At 31.5% G+C, this 20,129-nt stretch overlaps 2 protein-coding genes across 2 annotated transcripts; both read left to right on the top strand.

Annotated features, from left to right (window-relative positions):
* The first annotated feature begins 225 nt into the window (after positions 1 to 225).
* Positions 226 to 5,650, top strand: LOC133690181 (chlorophyll synthase, chloroplastic-like). The gene is made up of 15 exons (XM_062110400.1): positions 226 to 551; positions 657 to 701; positions 829 to 914; positions 1,597 to 1,684; positions 1,902 to 1,987; positions 2,086 to 2,172; positions 2,254 to 2,319; positions 2,397 to 2,480; positions 2,655 to 2,716; positions 3,259 to 3,334; positions 3,422 to 3,484; positions 3,603 to 3,684; positions 4,041 to 4,117; positions 4,779 to 4,826; positions 5,239 to 5,650. Exons 1-15 carry the CDS (start codon positions 446 to 448, stop codon positions 5,299 to 5,301), a joined length of 1,119 nt encoding a protein of 372 aa, XP_061966384.1. The 5' UTR covers positions 226 to 445; the 3' UTR covers positions 5,302 to 5,650.
* Positions 5,651 to 10,720: 5,070 nt separating this feature from the next.
* Positions 10,721 to 17,053, top strand: LOC133690131 (ERBB-3 BINDING PROTEIN 1-like). Its single transcript, XM_062110327.1, has 10 exons — positions 10,721 to 10,931; positions 11,028 to 11,154; positions 11,239 to 11,323; positions 11,424 to 11,573; positions 11,661 to 11,814; positions 15,832 to 16,047; positions 16,140 to 16,276; positions 16,368 to 16,459; positions 16,567 to 16,746; positions 16,864 to 17,053. The coding sequence occupies exons 2-10, from the start codon at positions 11,061 to 11,063 to the stop codon at positions 16,944 to 16,946; spliced, it is 1,191 nt and encodes a 396-aa protein (XP_061966311.1). The 5' UTR covers positions 10,721 to 10,931; positions 11,028 to 11,060; the 3' UTR covers positions 16,947 to 17,053.
* The last annotated feature ends 3,076 nt before the right edge of the window (positions 17,054 to 20,129 follow it).

Raw genomic sequence — 20,129 nt, 5'->3', positions numbered from 1 at the left:
GATAAAACCAATCAGTATTCAACATGGATCAATTCAATTTTTAAAAATTAAAAAACAATTATTTCATTATTTTTTTATAAAAAATTAAATAATTTAAACCAATTACAACAACTTTTTTATACTAATGACAAAACTTGTTATTGTATTTTAAAAATATTTTTTAAAAAAATCATACAAAACTCTCAAACAAACTCCGAAATCAGAAGCCGACCATCACACACAACACTGTCCGAGATTCTTTGGTCGAAACAAGATAGGGTCCCGATCAAGCTCAGAAGTCAAGGAATTAAAAAGCACCACATCACAGACAGACTCTTGAACTACAACCAACAACACTGTAACCAAACTCCCTCCCCGTTCTTCTTTCCTTGAATCAGAGTATTCTCTTTATCAGCAAAAAACTAATCGCACCCCCTTCACTTCTCTTTTTGTCATCTTCTGGAAAATGGCCTCCGTACTTAACTCTGCCTTGTCCTTGAATTTATCCAATTTTAAAAGTAAACGAGTTCGAACTCACTCACTCGTCTCTCCGCTTTCTCTTCCTCTAACAAGTGAGGGAATTTTACTAGTTGGTCACTTAGCAAAAGATTTTTAAAAATGACCATTCAACTTCCGCCTGGCCTTTTATTTTTCAACTAATTTATTGTGTTTTTCAGGGCGGAGAGTTACGATAAGAGCAGCAGATACGGATACAAATGAAGGTTTTCTTTCTTTCTTTGGTGTTTTTTTTTATAGATTTTGTGATTTAATTTAAGCGAGTGAATAGTGTTTCTCTTTTAAAAGAGGAATTTGAATAATTGTTATTAGGTTTGCATGTAAAAATTGCAGTGAAACCTCAGGCGCCGGTTAGTGGTGGTGCTGGTGGTTCCAGCTTTAACCAGCTTCTTGGAATTAAAGGAGCTGCTCAAGAAACTGTCAGTACTCGATGCTCTTTTTTAAAAAAAAATTTATTTATTGCAAGATTGGATACTAAGGACTTGTTTTTGCGGTTGTATAGTGTTTTTGTAAGTAGTTGAGAATTTTTTTCTTCAAATTAATTTTGTATGTGTTTTTAAATTGTTTTAGTGTGTTGTTGTTAAAAACAAATTTTAAAAAATAAAAAAAATATTGTTGCAAGTGAAAATTACTTTGAAAAATAACCACCATCACATTGCCAAATAGGCTCTAATCTTCAAATTAACTTTTGATATTCATTTTTTTAGTGCTTATTTTGGTATTTTAATCGGATGTACATATGTAAACAGATTATATGATGTATTATCATGTGCTAACTAAAAGGCTTTAGTCAAAATCTCCTGGATTTTGACCCTGAGAGGATCTAAATTGAGATTTGGCGTAGAGGACATGTATAGTTATTTGAATAAATGTTCCCTTTGAGAATTTATAGTTGATCAATAAACATCCAAGTATAGTTGTTGCAATTGGAAGATTGTAATATAAGTTCTGTTCGGAAGATTTTGGGGCTTAAGCCTAGCTTTTGGGATTTCTTGCTCTCTTCCATTGACTAATTGCATCTGTAGCTTCGAATGATGTTGCATGAGGGAAGAGTGAAAAAGGTATTATGGAATGAGTTGATTGTGTAATTTTATCCTGCAGAATAAATGGAAGATTCGTCTTCAACTTACAAAACCTGTTACTTGGCCTCCATTGGTTTGGGGAGTAGTTTGTGGAGCTGCTGCATCAGGTACTCCCTTTCAATGTAGCACACATTCTAGATTTATTGGTATCTCTAAAATTACGTGCTAAGGGTATCACCCTTTGTATCATGCCTCTATGGGGAATGTGGATGGCGAGCTGTAGATTCTAAATGTTAAATGCTTATTTACACCTTTCATTTTATATTTGAGACAATACCAAATTATGCATCCACTCGCATCTGATATAATTTTCTTACTCAACAGGAAACTTTAACTGGACTTTGGAGGATGTTGCAAAATCAATTGTTTGCATGCTTATGTCTGGCCCATTTCTTACTGGCTACACGCAGGTACCCTTTCATGCACGTGGAATAGGCTTCTGGAGTTTCACTGAATTTAAATATCCAAACTAAATTTTGCTAGGTTTTCTCACGTTTGACTTTCACAGACGATTAATGATTACTATGACCGAGAGATCGATGCAATTAATGAGCCTTATCGTCCAATTCCATCAGGGGCTATTTCTGAGAATGAGGTCTGCAATATAAAAAAATATACTTTTATGAAAAAGCAATGGACAATCATTTCTGTATTCTTGTCTTGCAACTCTCTGTAGGTTATTACGCAAATCTGGGTGCTGCTTCTGGGAGGCCTTGGCTTGGCTGGTTTATTGGATGTGTGGGTACGCAATATAAATGCTTGATACTGCTTTTCTGTGCATAGTATTATACTGATTTTTGAATCCTTATTATTTAACAGGCAGGGCATGACTTTCCGGTAGTTTTTTACCTTGCTTTGGGTGGATCCTTGCTGTCTTACATATACTCTGCTCCTCCTTTGAAGGTACACTTTTATTTTGTTCTATCATTGATAAGGAAAGCAGAATATTCAATCATGATTCACGTGAACCATGATTGAAGATTCTGCTATCCATATCAGTCATCAACTCAAACCATCAAACATTTATGTTATGCAAGATGTGATTAAGCCCTGACTTGGTTCCAAATATCATTGTAGCTAAAACAAAATGGATGGATTGGGAATTTCGCCCTTGGAGCAAGTTATATCAGTTTGCCATGGTGTGTAATCTTCCTTATACTGTTCCTTGTAAAATTGAAGGGGAAATATTCAAATACTGCCTTGTGTTGTTGAAAATCACCTTTCAATTTACACATTCATTCAGTTTGCATCTGAAACCCATGAAGAAAAAGGTGTAAAGTATTCTGTGGTTGTCCAAATTGTCCAGACGATGCACATGAGGCCAGGAAACATTCAGTGGGCTATGAGTTATGACCAGAAGATTAGTTTGTGCTATTACAAATTGAATCAATAGAAAATGATTTATAACCAGCCCCTTCTCTTGAGATTTTACCAATTTTATTCGTCATAAAGCACCTGTGGAGAGTGATAAATTGGATGTTATCATGTTGCTTGTTAATGTGTTAAAGAGGACATATGTGCTTGTGGTTTTGTGGCTCTCTATACATCTCACCAATTTGAAGTTGATCGTGAATGACACCCGTGAAAAATCCTGACTTAATTTTTTCTATGTTATTGAAACTAAAAGGCTGTTTTATGAACTACACAGTAAGAAGCTTTGACTTTAATCTCTTGTTGATAGGTGGGCTGGTCAAGCTTTGTTTGGGACCCTTACACCTGACATAATTGTCCTGACACTCTTGTACAGCATAGCTGGGGTATGTTTGACTAAAGTGCCAGGATATGTGAAGTGGTATTTCGTATCTAACTATTTCTAATTCACAGTCCTTGTTCAATATCTTCAGCTAGGTATTGCTATTGTAAACGACTTTAAAAGCATTGAAGGAGATCGGGCACTTGGGCTTCAGGTTAATACAGCCTCTCATACATGCTTGTGATGTGAAGCTCTTGCTTCATCAAATGAATTGTTACTCACCATTGGCTGTCTATTTTGCAACCTTTCATGTGGTAATGCAATTTGAGCAGTCACTACCGGTAGCTTTTGGTGCTGAAACTGCAAAATGGATTTGTGTTGGTGCTATTGACATAACTCAGTTATCTGTAGCTGGTATGCTGTTGCTTATACTTTCAGATACCATTTACCTATTGATACTGGCAATATCTAACTTTAAAACTTAAAATTGTTGATGATTAATGGAACTATTTTTGCATCAAACTTAAGAGATTGACTACTATGGATTAAACAGGATAAAAGCTGTGAAGTCTCCACGCTTCTTTTATCCTCATGAGATAAAAAATGATTATTAAAGAGTTGTTTTTGTTCAAAGAACAGAATCACGAATCTACAAAACCGTAGGAATCTCTGTATTCTGTGGTTTTGATGGAAACAGAGTTGGTTTTTATGCATTTCAAATTTATCTTTGTGAAGGCATATCTGATTTCAGTCCACTTTCTTAAATGCAGGTTATTTGCTAGGAGATGGTAAACCCTATTATGCTTTAGCCCTAGTCGGTTTGATAATCCCACAAATTGTTTTCCAGGTGAAGAATGCTTCTTGAAATATAATGAGCTTATAGTTTACACAAACTGTTTTGGGTTAACACCTTTCTTTCTCATGATTAAGGGTGTGGTTTCAGCGACACCCCAAATGGCATCTAATTGTCATACATTTACCTTTATTCTTCCCGGTTGAATTTCTGCTCCCTTAAGCTGCATTTTACTTTATTTTGAATAATTCTTGCTATATCCATCTCATTTTCTACGACGTCATTGCTTTTCTTTCTTCTCAAATAGCACACTAGCCTTTTATTTGATGTGGGCTGTTATCTGCTCATCCCACTGACCTTCCCCAGCCTGTTTCCAATGCAGTTAAATTAGTTGTTTATGTTCTTCTCTGGAGCCAATCTTAGCTTTGTTCAAGGATTTTTTTTGGTGTGGTGGGGTTTATACCTTCAACAGAGGTTGTGAAACCCCATTAGAAGTACTGCTTGAAAAGTTTCATCTTTCCGCATGCATTTTATTTAGGTGACCATATATGATAATATCCTCCTAAACATATTCATCATTACGTTTCAATGAGTAATAATATATCCTTTTCCTTCTCCGAATGATATCTAGCATTTCTCAAAAAGAAATAAGAAATGATAGTTTGTACTGAGAATGAACACTGCTAATTCTCTTGCAAAAATTCATGCATTGCAGTTTCAATACTTCCTGAAGGACCCTGTGAAGTACGATGTTAAATATCAGGTACCACAAATTTATCTTCTTTGAAACTTCTGTTCTTTGAGATTTTCATCAGGTGTGAAGTGGAAATTAACTCGAGAACTGCCTAAATGTAAATGTCTTGCACAACATAAATAGGACAAGATGGACTAGTATTACTTGTAATTTACTGAGAAATAATGTCAGGCCTCGAATCATATAGTGGTCGCATTAAATCACAATTTACAGGAAAATCTATGTGGCAAATAACAAGAGTATTATTACTCGTTGTCTTTTTCAACAAGTAGAACACCAGAACATAACACTCGGTATTTTTAAACAACTGTTCAGTATTTATGGCATCAAACAAATCCTTGAGGGGTTTAGCTTCCATAGCATGGTAAATTTAGCAATTATAATGCTTCGTAGTTCTCATGCTCTGGCATTTGTATCTCAGGCCAGCGCGCAACCTTTTCTTGTGCTTGGTCTGTTGGTGACTGCTTTGGCAACAAGTCACTAATTCTCATGAGACAATCTTCGCGGTGACTCTGGGGGTGAAGATAAAGCTGCAAAGGTGAACTAGCAAATAGGCTCGCTCTTGCTGCAAAATGATGTCAAGCCAGCACGATAGATTTCCTTGTGATCTGCTGTATGTAAAATAATCGATGGCCTTTGCTTAGCCCTGTAAAAAAAGCCAGCATGTCATTATCCAAGGCATGGCTCCTTCGCACAAGAATAGGACTGTTCATCTGTTGTTTCCTCACCCTTTTGTCTCTTCTCAACTTGGTTTCTTTTGAGAGTTAGAATTTGAACACAAGGCTTTTGTCGTAAATTTTAATGTTTAATTTTGAGGTCGTTCATTCTTGAAATCTCTCTTTTCACTCTCCGAACGTTTAGGGAATTTCATCAGAGCTCCAAACCTCATAACGACCCTTAATTAGCTAGGAGAAAAATCTGGATCGAAATAATGAAAGAGATTACAAAATGAATTATGACTTGTATTTATAACAGGTGATATATAAAGAAAAGAAAATAAATCAAATATATTATTACAGAAGAAGTTATTCAATTCCTTGATCTGCTTCAAGAAATCTCATGATTTATCTCCATAAATTTCAAGAAACGAGATTTTTTCCAATTTCATCATACACAAAACATAGAATACAAGTTGACCATAAAATCCTCCAAAGCTGATTGATATCCAATGAAAATAAGATTTATAAGCAAAACACAATCCATTGTAATGGTGACACGCACAATGCTTTGTTTTATTATTATTATTTTTAGTGGATTTTTTTTAAAATTTTATATTAAATTAATTTAGGATTGGACTTGATGATTTATTTTAGTTGGCTTAATATGGGTTTTCATGAAATAAAAAAAAAGTTATGACGTTGAGTTAATGTATGATTTGGCAAGATAAAATTTAATTTTATTGGTTCAAAATAATTAAAAATTTAGGGACCAAGTTTGAAACTAAAATAAATATCCAGCCTCTTTCTTTTCACTAAGACACATTTTTAATTATTTTATTCCCAAAAGTTTTTTTTTTCATTTTGATCCTTGTTTCTTAAGGTTTTATATTTTAGTCTAAAATTTTATTTTGTTTACATTTTAGCTATGATATGGCAACTAAAAGAGACTTTCTAGGTATTAGTGGATTCTATTTAAAAAAAAAGGAGTTCCATTATGATATTTTTAATCCTTTATCTTGGAAAAAAAAATATATTAGGGCTCAAGAATGTTTTCTATATTGATTTATTTTATTTTAATTTTTAGAGAGATTAATGGTTGATTTAAGGTTATTAAATAGGTTTCTTGAGGTCTCTAGAGTATTTTGAAGGTGTTTTCAAGTAAAAAAAAAGTTAAAAATAATTATCTTTTGAAATCAAAAGAATTTGTCGCCTGATGTGGTTGGTGGTCATTATAGCAAGTGATAGTTATCTTTTTTTTTTCAAAGAACTGATAATGTGTTATTCATCCCTTTTAAAGAGGAAAAAGAAATAAAAAAAAAAACTATGCCAAACCCGTGCTTGCCTAATTTGTTTTTTACAGGTTAAGCTTGGGCATCTAGGTTCTATTTGTAAGGGAATTTAATCTTTTTTTTAAAAAGAATTCAATTCATTAAAATTAAAATTAAAATTAAAATTAAATGATTTGGAATATATTTAGAATATTATTTTATTACTTATTGTTAACTTTTTACTAGTCTTTCATGATTTGTTTTCTTTAATTTTGTTCCCGGACTTTCCTCCACGTATCTTTGAAAAACAATTACAAAAAGTTCTTTGCAGCAATGCATGAGTGGTATATTGTTTTTTTTTTTTTTAATATGCATGTATTAAAATTATTGAAACATTTTTTAATTGAAGGAATGCCTTTTATCCTTCTTTAAAATTATCTAGATTTTTTAAATATTTTTAGAATAAATAAAAAACATTTATAAAAAAATTAATTAGCATTTATATTTAGGACACTTCAGAAGTAGTTTAAATATTATTTTATAAAAAAATAAAAAATAACAATAATAAGGATTTCTTTTTATGATACTGTAAGGATAATTTAAATTTTTTTTATAAAAAATGAAATAAAAAATTTATTAGCATTTCAGTTTAAGATACTTCAGAGGTATTTTAAATGTTTTTTTATAACAAATAAAAAAAACTTATAAAAAATTAATTAGACATAGATGTCAGACTCAATGGTCTCAGATCTGTCATGAACGCAAATCCAAATGCTCTTGGGTATGTAATGGCTACTAGACCTAAAACTCCTGGGTTTGGTATAGCCGCCAGACCCAAAAGCCTATAAAAAATAAATAAAAAATTAATTAGAATTTTATTTGAAGGATAGTTTATTTTTTTATATAAAAATAAAAATAATTTATAAAAAAATTGATTAGAATTTCTATTTAGAATACTTTAAAGATAATTTAAGTTTTTTTATATAAAAAAATAGAAGAACAATATAAAAAAAATTTATATAGAATACTTCAATGGTAGTTTAAATATTTTTTTATAAAAAAATAAAAAAATTAATTGGCATTTATATTTAGGATAGTTTAAGAGTAGTTTAAATATTTTTATATGATACGTAAAGATTATTAGGTTTGGCTTGGCCTCCAGACTTGAAAAACCTGGGTCTGGATTGACAGTCAAACCTATCTATTTTTCTAAAAAAAATCTCTTAAAAAAATTATTATTAACCTGTTCTGAAGCGCGGGCGGGCCAATATATTAATAGTGTGTGTGTGTATATATATATATACAACACCTTCTGACATATTTAAAATGGGAGCAACTCTTCCCTTTTATTGTACATTAACTAAATAATGATATTCTTAATTACCGGATGCTCAACATAAATATCCATCTCAAAGTATTTGATGCGTTAGAAGTCGTTATGTTTTCTCAATTATTATGTATCTTATCTAAAAGTATTAATACTGGTAACAAATTGTTTATGAAAATCCGGTCAAACTTAGTTTTTTATGGTAAAATTGATGTTGAACATAATTTTATCTAATTTATGATTTTTTTTAGCTTCTCATCACATGAAATATATAAAAATACTATTTTAAGATTGTTTGTTAAATTAATTTACCAATTATAATTTTTTTTTTCCAAATAAAAACAATGATTCCAACTAAAAATATCGTGCTGACTAAAATAAATAAAAGATGTGTTGATAAAAAAAACATCCGATGAATAAATTTTTTAAAAATAATTATATATTTTAGTTTAATGACCATGTTAAAAAATTTCTAAGAACTTATATATTTTGTATGTTTAGCAACATTTGGGTCTCCCCGCAACGTATTGTGAGCATACAAACTAGTCTTAAGCTAAACAATAAAAATCAATCATCCTCATTTATAAAGTTACTAGCTATGGGCATGTGCTTCGCTCACCACGAGTCCATATTATTTTAGTATAAAAGTGACATCTTAGTACCGCCAACACATGTCAAAAAATAAAAAATTGAAACGACTTGATTTATAGCTTTGTTCGGGTTAAATAAATCAGTTTTATTTTAATAAAATAATAAAAAGAATTAGCAATAATGATAAACAAACATTTTTTTTTTTTAAAAATACCACGATAACTTGAGAGAAAAACCTCTGAAAATATGTAATTGGATAGAAAGAGATAAAAAACTGGTTTGAGTAAACCTGAGGTTGCATAATAAACATGAAATCTAAGTAACAAAGGGCGAACCAACCCGTGTTAATTTATGAAACTCGTGGCCAAGATAATAAAATCATAATAACTCATCAGATCATTATTTTAAAACCCAACTCTGCGGTTTGACTCGTGACATGGGTGATCCGAGGTCTAGAGTTGATCGTGTGTCAACAGAAATAAAAAGAATAGACTTAGTATGATTCGATAAAAAACTCGGGTTGACTCGCAACCCAATTAGTTTAGGGAAAACCCAGTCAAACTTGTTGACCTTTTTATTTTTTATTTTTTTTCAAAATGATGTCATCTTTATATTTTTATAAAATAAGAAAAAATGAGTTGATTTGGGTTAATCTGGGAAAACCCACCTGGCCTGTGATACTGACTTGTGACCCGGGATTTACCCCAAATCGACCCTCGAGTCATGTTTAAAAACTATATGATAAATAACTTTTTAAAACCATGACACATGTGAGTAGATCAAAAGTACCATATATGAAAAAAAAATCGAGAAGTTCAATCCTCAACAAATCAAATGTTGAAGGATAAAAACGAGAAAAGAAATTACACGAAAGAATATAAAATAAAAAATAGCAATTAAAAGAATGATGATGAAAATAAAAAAATAAATAAACTACAAGGCAAAAATATTTTTTTTATAAGAGGGTTAAATTGAAAAAAAAAATTATCTAAAGAAAAAAAATAAAAAAATAAGGATCAAATTAAAAAAAACAAAACACTGTAAAAATGGATTAAAAGATAAAATTAAAAACCACAAAACCTTAACAAAAGGGCTTAAGAAAAAAACTAGTTATTAAAAGAAGAAGGATTATATTGAAAAACATTATATATGAAAGATCAGAATTGATAATTAATTTGAAAATAAATAAAATTATAATAAAAGGGTCAAGAAAAAAAATCAAAAAATATTTTTAAGACATGAGAGTGAAAAAAATAAAATAAAATCGATAGATGAGAAACCATCCAATAACTATCACCATGTGTTACACTGGAAGAAAGATGACGCAGTGACACATCCAACGACACGATAGGAAGGGCATTTTATATCACTGGGAGGAGAAGCACGAGACGCTCAAAGTGCATTGGTGCCTTCTAAGTGCTGATACATGCATAACACATACAAGTAACTTTTTAAAGTTAATTAATATTTAATTAATACAAAAAGATATATGTTCCCTTGATTACTCTAATAATTACAAGAAAATCAATTACAAGAAAATCAACGTAAAAAGACCTAAAGCCTCTGATATTATGGTTTAATTCTTTTGATATCACAGGTATACTTGTCAGTTAGTTGCACAATAACAAATGAAAAGACCTATTCATCCCTCCTCGGTAGGTTTATAATTTTTTTGATTTTGAGGATAATTATATCATTTTTATTGTGTGAAAAAGATGGAAAATACAATTATACTCTTGAATAATTTTTTAATGACTAATGCACTATATAGAAATGTTTAAATACCCTATAATAAAGGCACACGAATATTTTTTAAAATAATAAAATAATCATTTCATTGTAGTAAATAAAAAACGTGTTCAGTGAAATTTCCTTCCCTTGAGCTTTATTTTTTTTTCTTTATAACCAAAAGAAAATTATAATAATCAAGGCATGAATCTCGTTTTATTAAAAAATAAAAACTGTTAAGATGCACAGTATCTAAGGGCACATTGGTCACTTAATACAAGGCATAATTATAAAAGAAAGATAGGAAGAAAGAAAAAACCCAACCGAGAAGCAAGAGGGTGTGTAGAAAATTCCTATATAATGCAAACGCTGCGGTAAAGACCCAAAACCCTAGCTCTTCACGAACCACCTCACGCTATCCTCATCCATTTATACATCCCTGCTCTTCTCTCTCTTTCTCTCCCCGCCCCTGCTTCCAAACCAAAAACCCTAGTTAGCTTCCTTATCCCCTCCTCTCCGCCGTCAATTTATTTTCACCACCGTATGTTCTCTCTTCTCTTATCTTATCCAATCAATTACTCTTGTAGCAATAATAAATAAATAAATAAATAATACTTGTATTCTTTTTATGCTGCAGAAGTCGGTGATTGACATAAAAAGCTCCAATACGATGTCGTCAGACGACGAGAGAGAGGAGAGAGAGTTGGATCTCACATCCCCTGAAGTCATCACCAAATACAAAAGCGCCGCAGAAATTGTCAACAGTAAGTAATCAACCACTCCCTCCTTGATAATCTGCTAATTCTTTAATATTAATTATTTTTGTTTTGTTTTGGTAATTATTGCAGAGGCATTGCAGTTAGTGATATCAGAATGCAAGCCAAAGGCTAAGATTGTTGATATTTGTGAAAAAGGCGATTCTTTTATAAGAGAGTAAGCACTCGCTAATCTTTATTTCTTTAAATTCATAGCTTTTGTTAGAATTAAATTGATAAAAAATAATAGGTTTTGATTTTTATGTTTGAATGTGTAGGCAAACTGGTAACATGTATAAAAATGTGAAGAAGAAGATTGAAAGGGGAGTTGCTTTTCCAACTTGTGTTTCTGTCAACAACACTATTTGCCATTTTTCTCCACTTGCTAGTGATGAATCGGTCTTGGAAGAAGGAGATATTGTCAAGATGTAAGCTTTCAATCTACGTGGGGTTATCATGTGGTTTGATTTTTGTATGTTTTATGTTAATGGGTTTTGGCTTTTATTGGTGTGTAGTGATTTGGGCTGTCATATAGATGGATTTATTGCTGTTGTTGGACATACCCATGCTCTTCAATCAGGGCCAGTTACAGGTAGGGCAGCTGATGTTATTGCAGCTGCAAATACTGCTGCTGAAGTTGCCTTGAGGCTTGTAAGGCCTGGCAAGAAGGTAATTTGTTTGTTTGCATCGTGTTAGCTTTTTTTATGTATTTCTTGCATTCCATTCATATGCTGATTGTTCTGTGATGTTTACTTGAGATGGTTGTTTGTTTATATAGTGAAATTGAATTGCAAATTTTTAATATGCACTAGCTTTTTCTAAATCATGAAGCAACTTTTAATCTCATCAGTTCTTGATGTGATGACTTTTTTTGTTTTGCAATCATATCTTCCTCACATATTGAGGTGACTTGTATTGTTCACTTGAACATTTTTTTTCTTTCATGCCACTGTCTAATAGCCCTTCTTTTCTTGGAGACTATTCCCTAATGATGAACTGTTTTGATAAGCTATGGACTCACGTCCAGATGAAGCTTTTGTCATAGTTACTCTGACAGGGATGTCTTTTTGTGAACCCAGGATGTGTCATTTTTGTTGCATTGACATTTCATCCTAGAAAGTATTAGGGAAGGCGATTTTATACTGCTGTGATCATCTTTTATTGGTTATTTGTATGTTGTGCTAGACAGTGTTGCAAATGGTTTGGCTGCTTCTGCAGTTGCTACTCATTATTCCTCAGTAAGGGAGTTGACAAATTCAAAATAGAATGGCTAGAGCATCTGTAAAATTAAGAACCGGAAATATAGGCAACTTTGCCGAGGTGATCATTTGCAAGATGATTTCCTCTTTTCCATGTTGCTGATATTATCTTTATTATATGTAGACTGTTTTAGTTTCATGTTTTTTGATACTACCTCATTCTTGCACTGACTAAATTTTACTCTCTTGCAAGTTGATTTCCTCTTTTCCCTTTTAGCGATATTATCATGACTGTAATTAGACTGCTTTAGTTTGATGCTTTTGCATTTTACCTCTTGTACAGATTAAATCTTTACTCTATCTTAACACATTATTTTAATAGCGTTGTTACCCTTTGCTTGAGCAAAAATGGAACTTGTAAATTATAAGTAGTTTATCCATGAAAAAGGAAATAAAAACTGGCAACTTTGCCGAGGTGATCGTTTGCATGTTGATTTCCTCTTTTCCCTGTTGCCCATAGTATCTTGGCTGTACTTGACTACTTAAGGTTGATATAATTAGATCATACCTGATTCTTGTATGGACCAACATCTGTACACTCTCAAACACGTTATTTGAGTAGTGTTGTTAGTTTAGCTTAAGCTAAAACGGAACTTGGTATTTGTATAAACATTATTTTAGTAGTGTTGTTAGCCTTTGCTTGAGCAAAAATGGAACTTGTATATAAGTAGTTTATCCATGAAAAATGAAATAAAAACTGGCAACTTTGCCGAGGTGATCGTTTACTTGTTGATTTCCTCTTTTCCCTGTTGCCTATAGTATCATGGCTGTACTTGACTACTTAAGGTTGATATAATTAGATTATACCTGATTCTTGTATGGACCAACATCTGTACACTCTCAAAAACGTTATTTGAGTAGTAGTGTTAGTTTAGCTTAAGCTAAAATGGAACTTGGTATTTGTATAAACATTATTTTAGTAGCGTTGTTAGCCTTTGCATGAACAACAATGGAACTTGTATATAAGTAGTTTATCCATGAAAAATGTAACAAAAACTGGCAACTTTGCCGAGGTGATCGTTTGCTTGTTGATTTCCTCTTTTCCCTGTTGCCTATAGTATCATGGCTGTACTTGACTACTTAAGGTTGATATAATTAGATTATACCTGATTCTTGTATGGACCAACATCTGTACACTCTCAAACACGTTATTTGAGTAGTGTTGTTAGTTTAGCTTGAGGTAAAATGGAACTTGGTATTTGTATAAACATTATTTTAGTAGTGTTGTTAGCCTTTGCATGAACAACAATGGAACTTGTATATAAGTAGTTTATCCATGAAAAATGTAACAAAAACTGGCAACTTTGCCGAGGTGATCGTGTACTTGTTGATTTCCTCTTTTCCCTGTTGCCTATAGTATCACGGCTGTACTTGATTATGTAAGGTTGATATAATTAGATTATACCTGATTCTTGTATGGACCAACATCTGTGCACTCTCAAACACGTTGTTTGAGTAGTGTTGTTAGTTTAGCTTAAGCTAAAATGAAACAACTTGTATACAGGTAGTTTATCCATGAAAAATGAAATAAAAACTGGCAACTTTGCCGAGGTGATCGTTTGCTTGTTGATTTCCTCTTTTCCCTGTTGCCTATAGTATCACGGCTGTACTTGATTACTTAAGGTTGATATAATTAGATTATACCTGATTCTTGTATGGACCAACATCTGTGCACTCTCAAACACGTTTGAGTAGTGTTCTTAGTTTAGCTTAAGCTAAAATGGAACTTGGTATTTGTATAAGATTATTAGTTAGCCATTTACTTGTGAAAATAATAAAAGCTGGCAACTTTGCAGAGGTGATCAATTGCCTGTTGATTTCTTCTTTTCCCTGTTAGTTTAGCTTAAGATAAAATAGAACATGGTATTTGTAGAAAATTATTAATTAGCAACTTGCTCATGAAAATTATAAAAAGCTGGCAACTTTGCCGAGGTGATCAATCACCTGTTGATTTCCTCTTTTCCCTGTTGCTGATATGATTCATGGTCCAACTCGATGATTTTTGAATGATCTATGTAGATTATACCCATAACTTGTAATGGACTGCATCTTTCTTTTGGTCGGCACTATATAAGTAGCATTTTTAATAATAATATGGTGGTAGTTCCTTCTGATTTTTTTGTCAAGTATCTAAACCTCTTGAAACTACTGCATTCAGTAGCATTTTCTGCTCAATTTTTTCTTGGTTCCGCAGTTCTGTTTTGATGCGAGTTTTTGGTAAGTAAACACTTGGTACTATCCTTCTGTTGATGATCTCTACATGATGAAAACTACAATCAGCAAAGGATTAAGGTCCAATGAAGCATCTTATAGTCATAGTTACACTGATAGAGCATCATTTTGTTCTTTCTTACTTGAAAAAAAGAGTGCGTATGCACGACTGCTAGTGAACAATTGTGGTGTATCCTGCATAACAGTCTGATTAGGAATTACATGTTCTTTCATTGCTTTTTTTTTCAATTTTCTTTACCCTTTTATTACTGTTTTCTTGAAAAATGTCAATTGTCCCTAAATGATGAATATTTTTCAAAAGCCATAGACCAACATCCAAGTGAGGCTTTTTTTGTCATAGTTGCTCTTAGAGGGCAACCTTATTTTCCTTTTGTTATTTGTAGTTGTTTTACATTTAGGCTTTACTTCAAATGGTGAAATAGTGGAGCGGTAGGGCTGGGATTGGGGCCATCTACAGATTTCATTTGGGTAGATAAAAACATACATGGACTTTGCTTTATTTATCTGTCATCTAGATTCATGATTAAGGGAAATTGTGCCTTGGTGGCTATGTTGATCGAAATCAATATGAGCTTTGCACATGCACATGCTTAGAGAAAGGCAACTTCGCCGAGTTAATTGATGCAAAATATCAATATACTGCCTTTCCTGTTGCCCATATTGAATATGGTTCCTATTGATTGCGTGGGACCTGTTTATTTATTGTCAGTTTACATTTATCATCTTTAGCCTATATCTTCGCGTGTGTAAGATATCTACAACTGTGGAAATGCACAAGGTTCAACTTGTACAGCTGATTTTTTTAGTCTACTTTTCTTTTGACCGGGGAATATGTTGTTTCCTAATTTTTCCTTCATAAATTGTATTAGATCTTTTTTCTCTTTTCTTCTTCTCCACTGCAACTTTGAGGCTCTTGCTTCGTTGTCTCCTCACATGTGTTTGGAAAACAGTGTTACATATTCAATGTGATCTGTCTGGACTTTCTTTTTTTTTCAAAATTTTAATATAATTTTGATGTAAATATAAAAAGACAGATAATAAAATTGGATGGGTGAGTTGTGTGGGGTCAATATCTGATTTGGTGCATCTGCTTCTTATTATTGATTTTGCTGCTGTTGTCACTGTTACTGTGTTCTTAATTTTTTCAGCCACTTTTATTCAATATTTTTGTTCATTGAACTTCCTTTTTCTGCAGAATAAAGATGTAACAGAAGCTATCCAGAAGGTTGCTGCTGCTTATGACTGCAAAATTGTTGAAGGTGTTCTCAGCCACCAATTGAAGCAGTTTGTGATAGATGGAAACAAGGTAATTCTGAGTGTCTCCAATCCCGACACAAGAGTTGATGATGCAGAATTTGAGGAAAACGAAGTGTATGCCGTGGATATTGTCACAAGTACAGGGGAAGGCAAGGTAATAATTGAGTGACATGTGAATCAATTTATATTCCATTGTTATTAATTTTGTGCTCTTATATGATCATTTCTGTTGCTTTGATTTTGCAGCCAAAACTGTTGGATGAGAAGAGTACTACTATATACAAGAGAGCTGTAGACAAGAATTATCACTTGAAAATGAAGTCTTCGAGATTTATTTTCAGTGAAATTAATCAGAAATTTCCAATCATGCCATTCACTGCAAGGTTTATATCTTGTGTTGTTACTCAACTGTTTCAGAGTCCTTTTTCTCTTTGCCTTTAATTTAGATTCTTGTTTAAATTTTCATTGTGATAGAGCTCTCGAAGAGAAAAGGGCCCGGCTGGGATTATTAGAATGCGTGAATCACGATCTTCTGCAGCCCTATCCTGTTCTTCATGAGAAGCCTGGTAAGAGGTGCCTTGTATCTCATTTGTTTCATTGCATCGTGTTTTTTTTTCTAGTGATTTCTTATTGCTATAATATTTATTTGAGGCATTGGTTGGTAACGTTGCAGGTGATTATGTTGCTCATATCAAGTTTACAGTACTGCTAATGCCAAATGGATCAGATCGGATCACTTCACATTCACTGCAAGAATTGCAGCCTAGCAAGACGATAGATGATCCTGAAATCAAGGCCTGGTTGGCTTTGGGTACAAAGACAAAGAAGAAGGGTGGTGGGAAGAAGAAGAAAGGTAAACTGGGTGAATTAACATACAAAAAAAATGCCTTTGGGGACATAAAACGTATCATTTAATCTGCAGCGCATGGTTATTATTGATATGTAATCTCTGCATTCTCGAATGTTGCAGCTAAGAAGTCTGGTGAAAGAGCTGAGTCAACAGAAGCTGAACCCATGGATGCAACAACAAATGGGGCTGCTGCGCAAGAATGATCTTTATATAGATTTTGCCCATTTGTCCAGTTTTGGAACTCTATTCACCTTCTTGTATCTGGTTGGTTGAGAAATTTTTTAATATAGTGTCTAGACATTGATCCTAATTGAATTTTCCTTGCATACGCGTTCTCATGACGATCCATATCCTGTACCATCCCCCATTTTAGAAGTTCAGATGGCAAAAGGTTTTCTTCATTAAACTATGTCTTAAAAATTCTGTCAAGATAAATTTTCATTTTAAAAAAAAAGATTTTCATTTAGAAATATGATTGTCTTAAAAATTCTGTCAAGATAAATTTTCATTTAAAAAAAAGAGAGTATTTAATATAATAAATTGGGAGAATTGTGTCAATAAATGATAGTCTTATCTGAATCAACATAGATAACATAACGTTTACAAAATTATAAATGTGACTATTGTTTTCAAAATTATTTAAAAGTTATAAAAACGAAAAAACTATTTCAATCTAATTTTTTTTAAAAAATTATTATTAGTATTATTACCTTCTCATAATTGTAATTATTTTTTTAAAAAAAATTTAAATAAAATTTATAATATTATTTAAGAACATGTTTAAACTAAAAGGGTGTGAATTGCATTTTTTTTTTGGGTTTCAAATAAATCAAAGAAAAGAAAAATTAAAAAAAAAAAGCTAGGTGTGACCTGCATTTAATTTTTTTATTCTCTTATTTTTTTTAATAAATAAAAATAGATTACGCATTGTTTATTGTAAAAGATGGAATGCTGTATACTTGTTTTTTTTATTTGAAGTCAAAATAAATGAAATTGAATAGAAAAATGAGTTTTTTTATTTTCAAATAACCCATTTTCAACCAGTTTTTCATCTGAAAACACGCGAGAAACACCAAACAATCTCAATAAACTTACTTGTGCTTTAAAGTAGCTAAAAATTGGTTTAAAACTAAAAAATCAAACCGAGACAATTTTTTTCAAGCCATAATTTATTTATTTTTTGGCAATAGAAGGATAAAAAATAACCACCATCAAACTTTTATTGTCGAATGAAATATTTTGACACCAAACTTAACATTTTGGTTGTTAGAATCATGACAACCAAATACTTTCTTTGTCAAAAGTGGTCTTTGATTTTTTAATTTTAATTTTCAAGCCCAATAAAATCTTGATTTGCAAAATCAAATCCTAATTAATCTTTGATTACTTTTGAATTTTAGGAAATGTGAGATAATACAAATTAAAAGAAATTTAAACAGAAAAACCATGGTAATATAACTTGGGATGATGAATTTGAAAATGCTAAGTTAGATGGCAAAAAAGAATCGCAAAGTCAAAATAAACAATGCAATTCATAGTATTTGGGGAGGCGGGTTATAGTAAAATGCCCACCTTTTTTAGTTATATCTATAATAATTGATATAGAGGTCTAATTTATATCTTTCTATTATCATTGATGTATTTAATAAATGAGTTATTGTATTCATATTAGAATCAATTTTGAATTACAAAAATTGCCTACCAAATCCATTTAATTATATTGGAGTCAGATCAAATTTAGGATCAAATCTATTAATACTTCAACTAATACCTACATCCTATACATGAAATTGATAAAATTTGTTATTTGTAATGTTAGGTGGTGTGAGATTAGGATGATTGAAAATAATCGCACACATGTGTTGCTGTTTTATTAGACAAGCTAGATAAATAACAACTTTTTTATACGTGTTAAACAATTTGTTTCGTAATTCAACTTAACATTTAACTATTTTTAAAATTTATAATTTTGACATTTATATTAAGATTATGTGGACTCCATACAAATATGATAAATTGACAATTGCTCCTGTAATTTGTGCTAACGGGATGGACATTTGAATTGTAGAGGTTCACTTACTATCATCGAGGTAAAAATAATGATTACAAATGGTTAAGCCACAATGACACTAATGTGTCATAGTGGAATGCATGAATAAACAAGATATTTATGAAGTTGCATCTTGTAATTACAAAGGAAGAACACATGATTTGATAAATGAGTATAATGCATTATGTCATCATATTAGACCTCAATCAAATTCCCTAACAAGCAGACTTGCAATACGAGCAATATACGCAACAGATTCAAAACATTGTAAGTAATCATAACTTTTTAAAATTAATATATGTTGAGATATCTCATTTTATATATGGAGGATTTAATATATGTACTTAATTAATATTATGTTGACTTGTTGTTATGACATGATCGAAAGGTTGCCTCCATGCTTCGTAATCTTGATGAAGCACACCAATGATATTACCACGTGTCTCATTAGTTTATTATTCGTTGCACTGCATTTTCAAAGAGAGATGTTGAGTCTTAATGATATCATAGTTAAGGATAAGGCCACTTAGACAAGAGGCAACCATGTTATTGATCAACTCAGCTCATCAGTAATAGACGACATAGGCGTAAATAGACTTGCTTATATGCTATTGATAATTATGTTATGTTATTTTTGTTAATTATGAGTTTTATGTTGTGTTATTTTGTTAATTATAAGTTTGCAATTTACTTTATATGTGTTTTAATACATTTGCAATATTTTTTTTATTACAATATATCAAAGAAATATTCTTGATTAATATTTTTTATGCAATTAATCCTAAATTCAAAAGAGATTTTGATTACAATATGCTTCATAAAAATTTAATTACAAGAGATGAAAACATGACAAAAATTGTACTTACTATGAAATTCACTAAAAATCAAAAAAGAATTTTAATTATAAACTTTTTGAAAACCACGTAAGTGTGCGTGTGTGTGTGTGTGTGTATATATATATATATAATGATACATTGCATAAAATATAGTTTTTATGCAATTCACTCTAAATTAGGATGAAAAATAAAATAGGTAAAAATTATAGTTATTAGGTATCTTACCTTAAATCCATAAGAATTTTTTATAATAAGGTGCTTGAATTTCCTTCCGCAACGGAGTTAGGGGTTTGGAGTCTATATTTTAGGGTTAGGGGTTTGAAGATTGAATTTATGACTAGTTTATTTTTCAGGATTAGAAGTTTGGAATCTGTATTTAAGGAGGGTTAGCCTTTTTGATTAAGGGGTTTGGGGTTATGAATTTTTATGTTGGTTAGTTTTTATGGTTAAAGGTTGAGATTAGAGATTACATGGGTTTGGATTAGTATTAGTTTTTTGGT

The sequence above is a fragment of the Populus nigra genome, chromosome 3 (assembly GCF_951802175.1).
Source record: "Populus nigra chromosome 3, ddPopNigr1.1, whole genome shotgun sequence".
NCBI classification, from domain to species: domain Eukaryota; kingdom Viridiplantae; phylum Streptophyta; class Magnoliopsida; order Malpighiales; family Salicaceae; genus Populus; species Populus nigra.
This window is presented reverse-complemented; position numbering and strand designations above follow the sequence as displayed.

Coding starts and splice junctions, on each gene's coding strand:
- LOC133690181 (XM_062110400.1), top strand. CDS start 446: ATGGCCTCCGTACTTAACTCTGCCTTGTCCTTGAATTTATCCAATTTT. Junction 1,685..1,901: donor TTGTGGAGCTGCTGCATCAG/GTACTCCCTTTC, acceptor CTTACTCAACAG/GAAACTTTAACTGGACTTTG. Junction 4,118..4,778: donor TCCCACAAATTGTTTTCCAG/GTGAAGAATGCT, acceptor CATGCATTGCAG/TTTCAATACTTCCTGAAGGA.
- LOC133690131 (XM_062110327.1), top strand. CDS start 11,061: ATGTCGTCAGACGACGAGAGAGAGGAGAGAGAGTTGGATCTCACATCC. Junction 16,277..16,367: donor ATCATGCCATTCACTGCAAG/GTTTATATCTTG, acceptor TCATTGTGATAG/AGCTCTCGAAGAGAAAAGGG. Junction 16,747..16,863: donor TGGTGGGAAGAAGAAGAAAG/GTAAACTGGGTG, acceptor CGAATGTTGCAG/CTAAGAAGTCTGGTGAAAGA.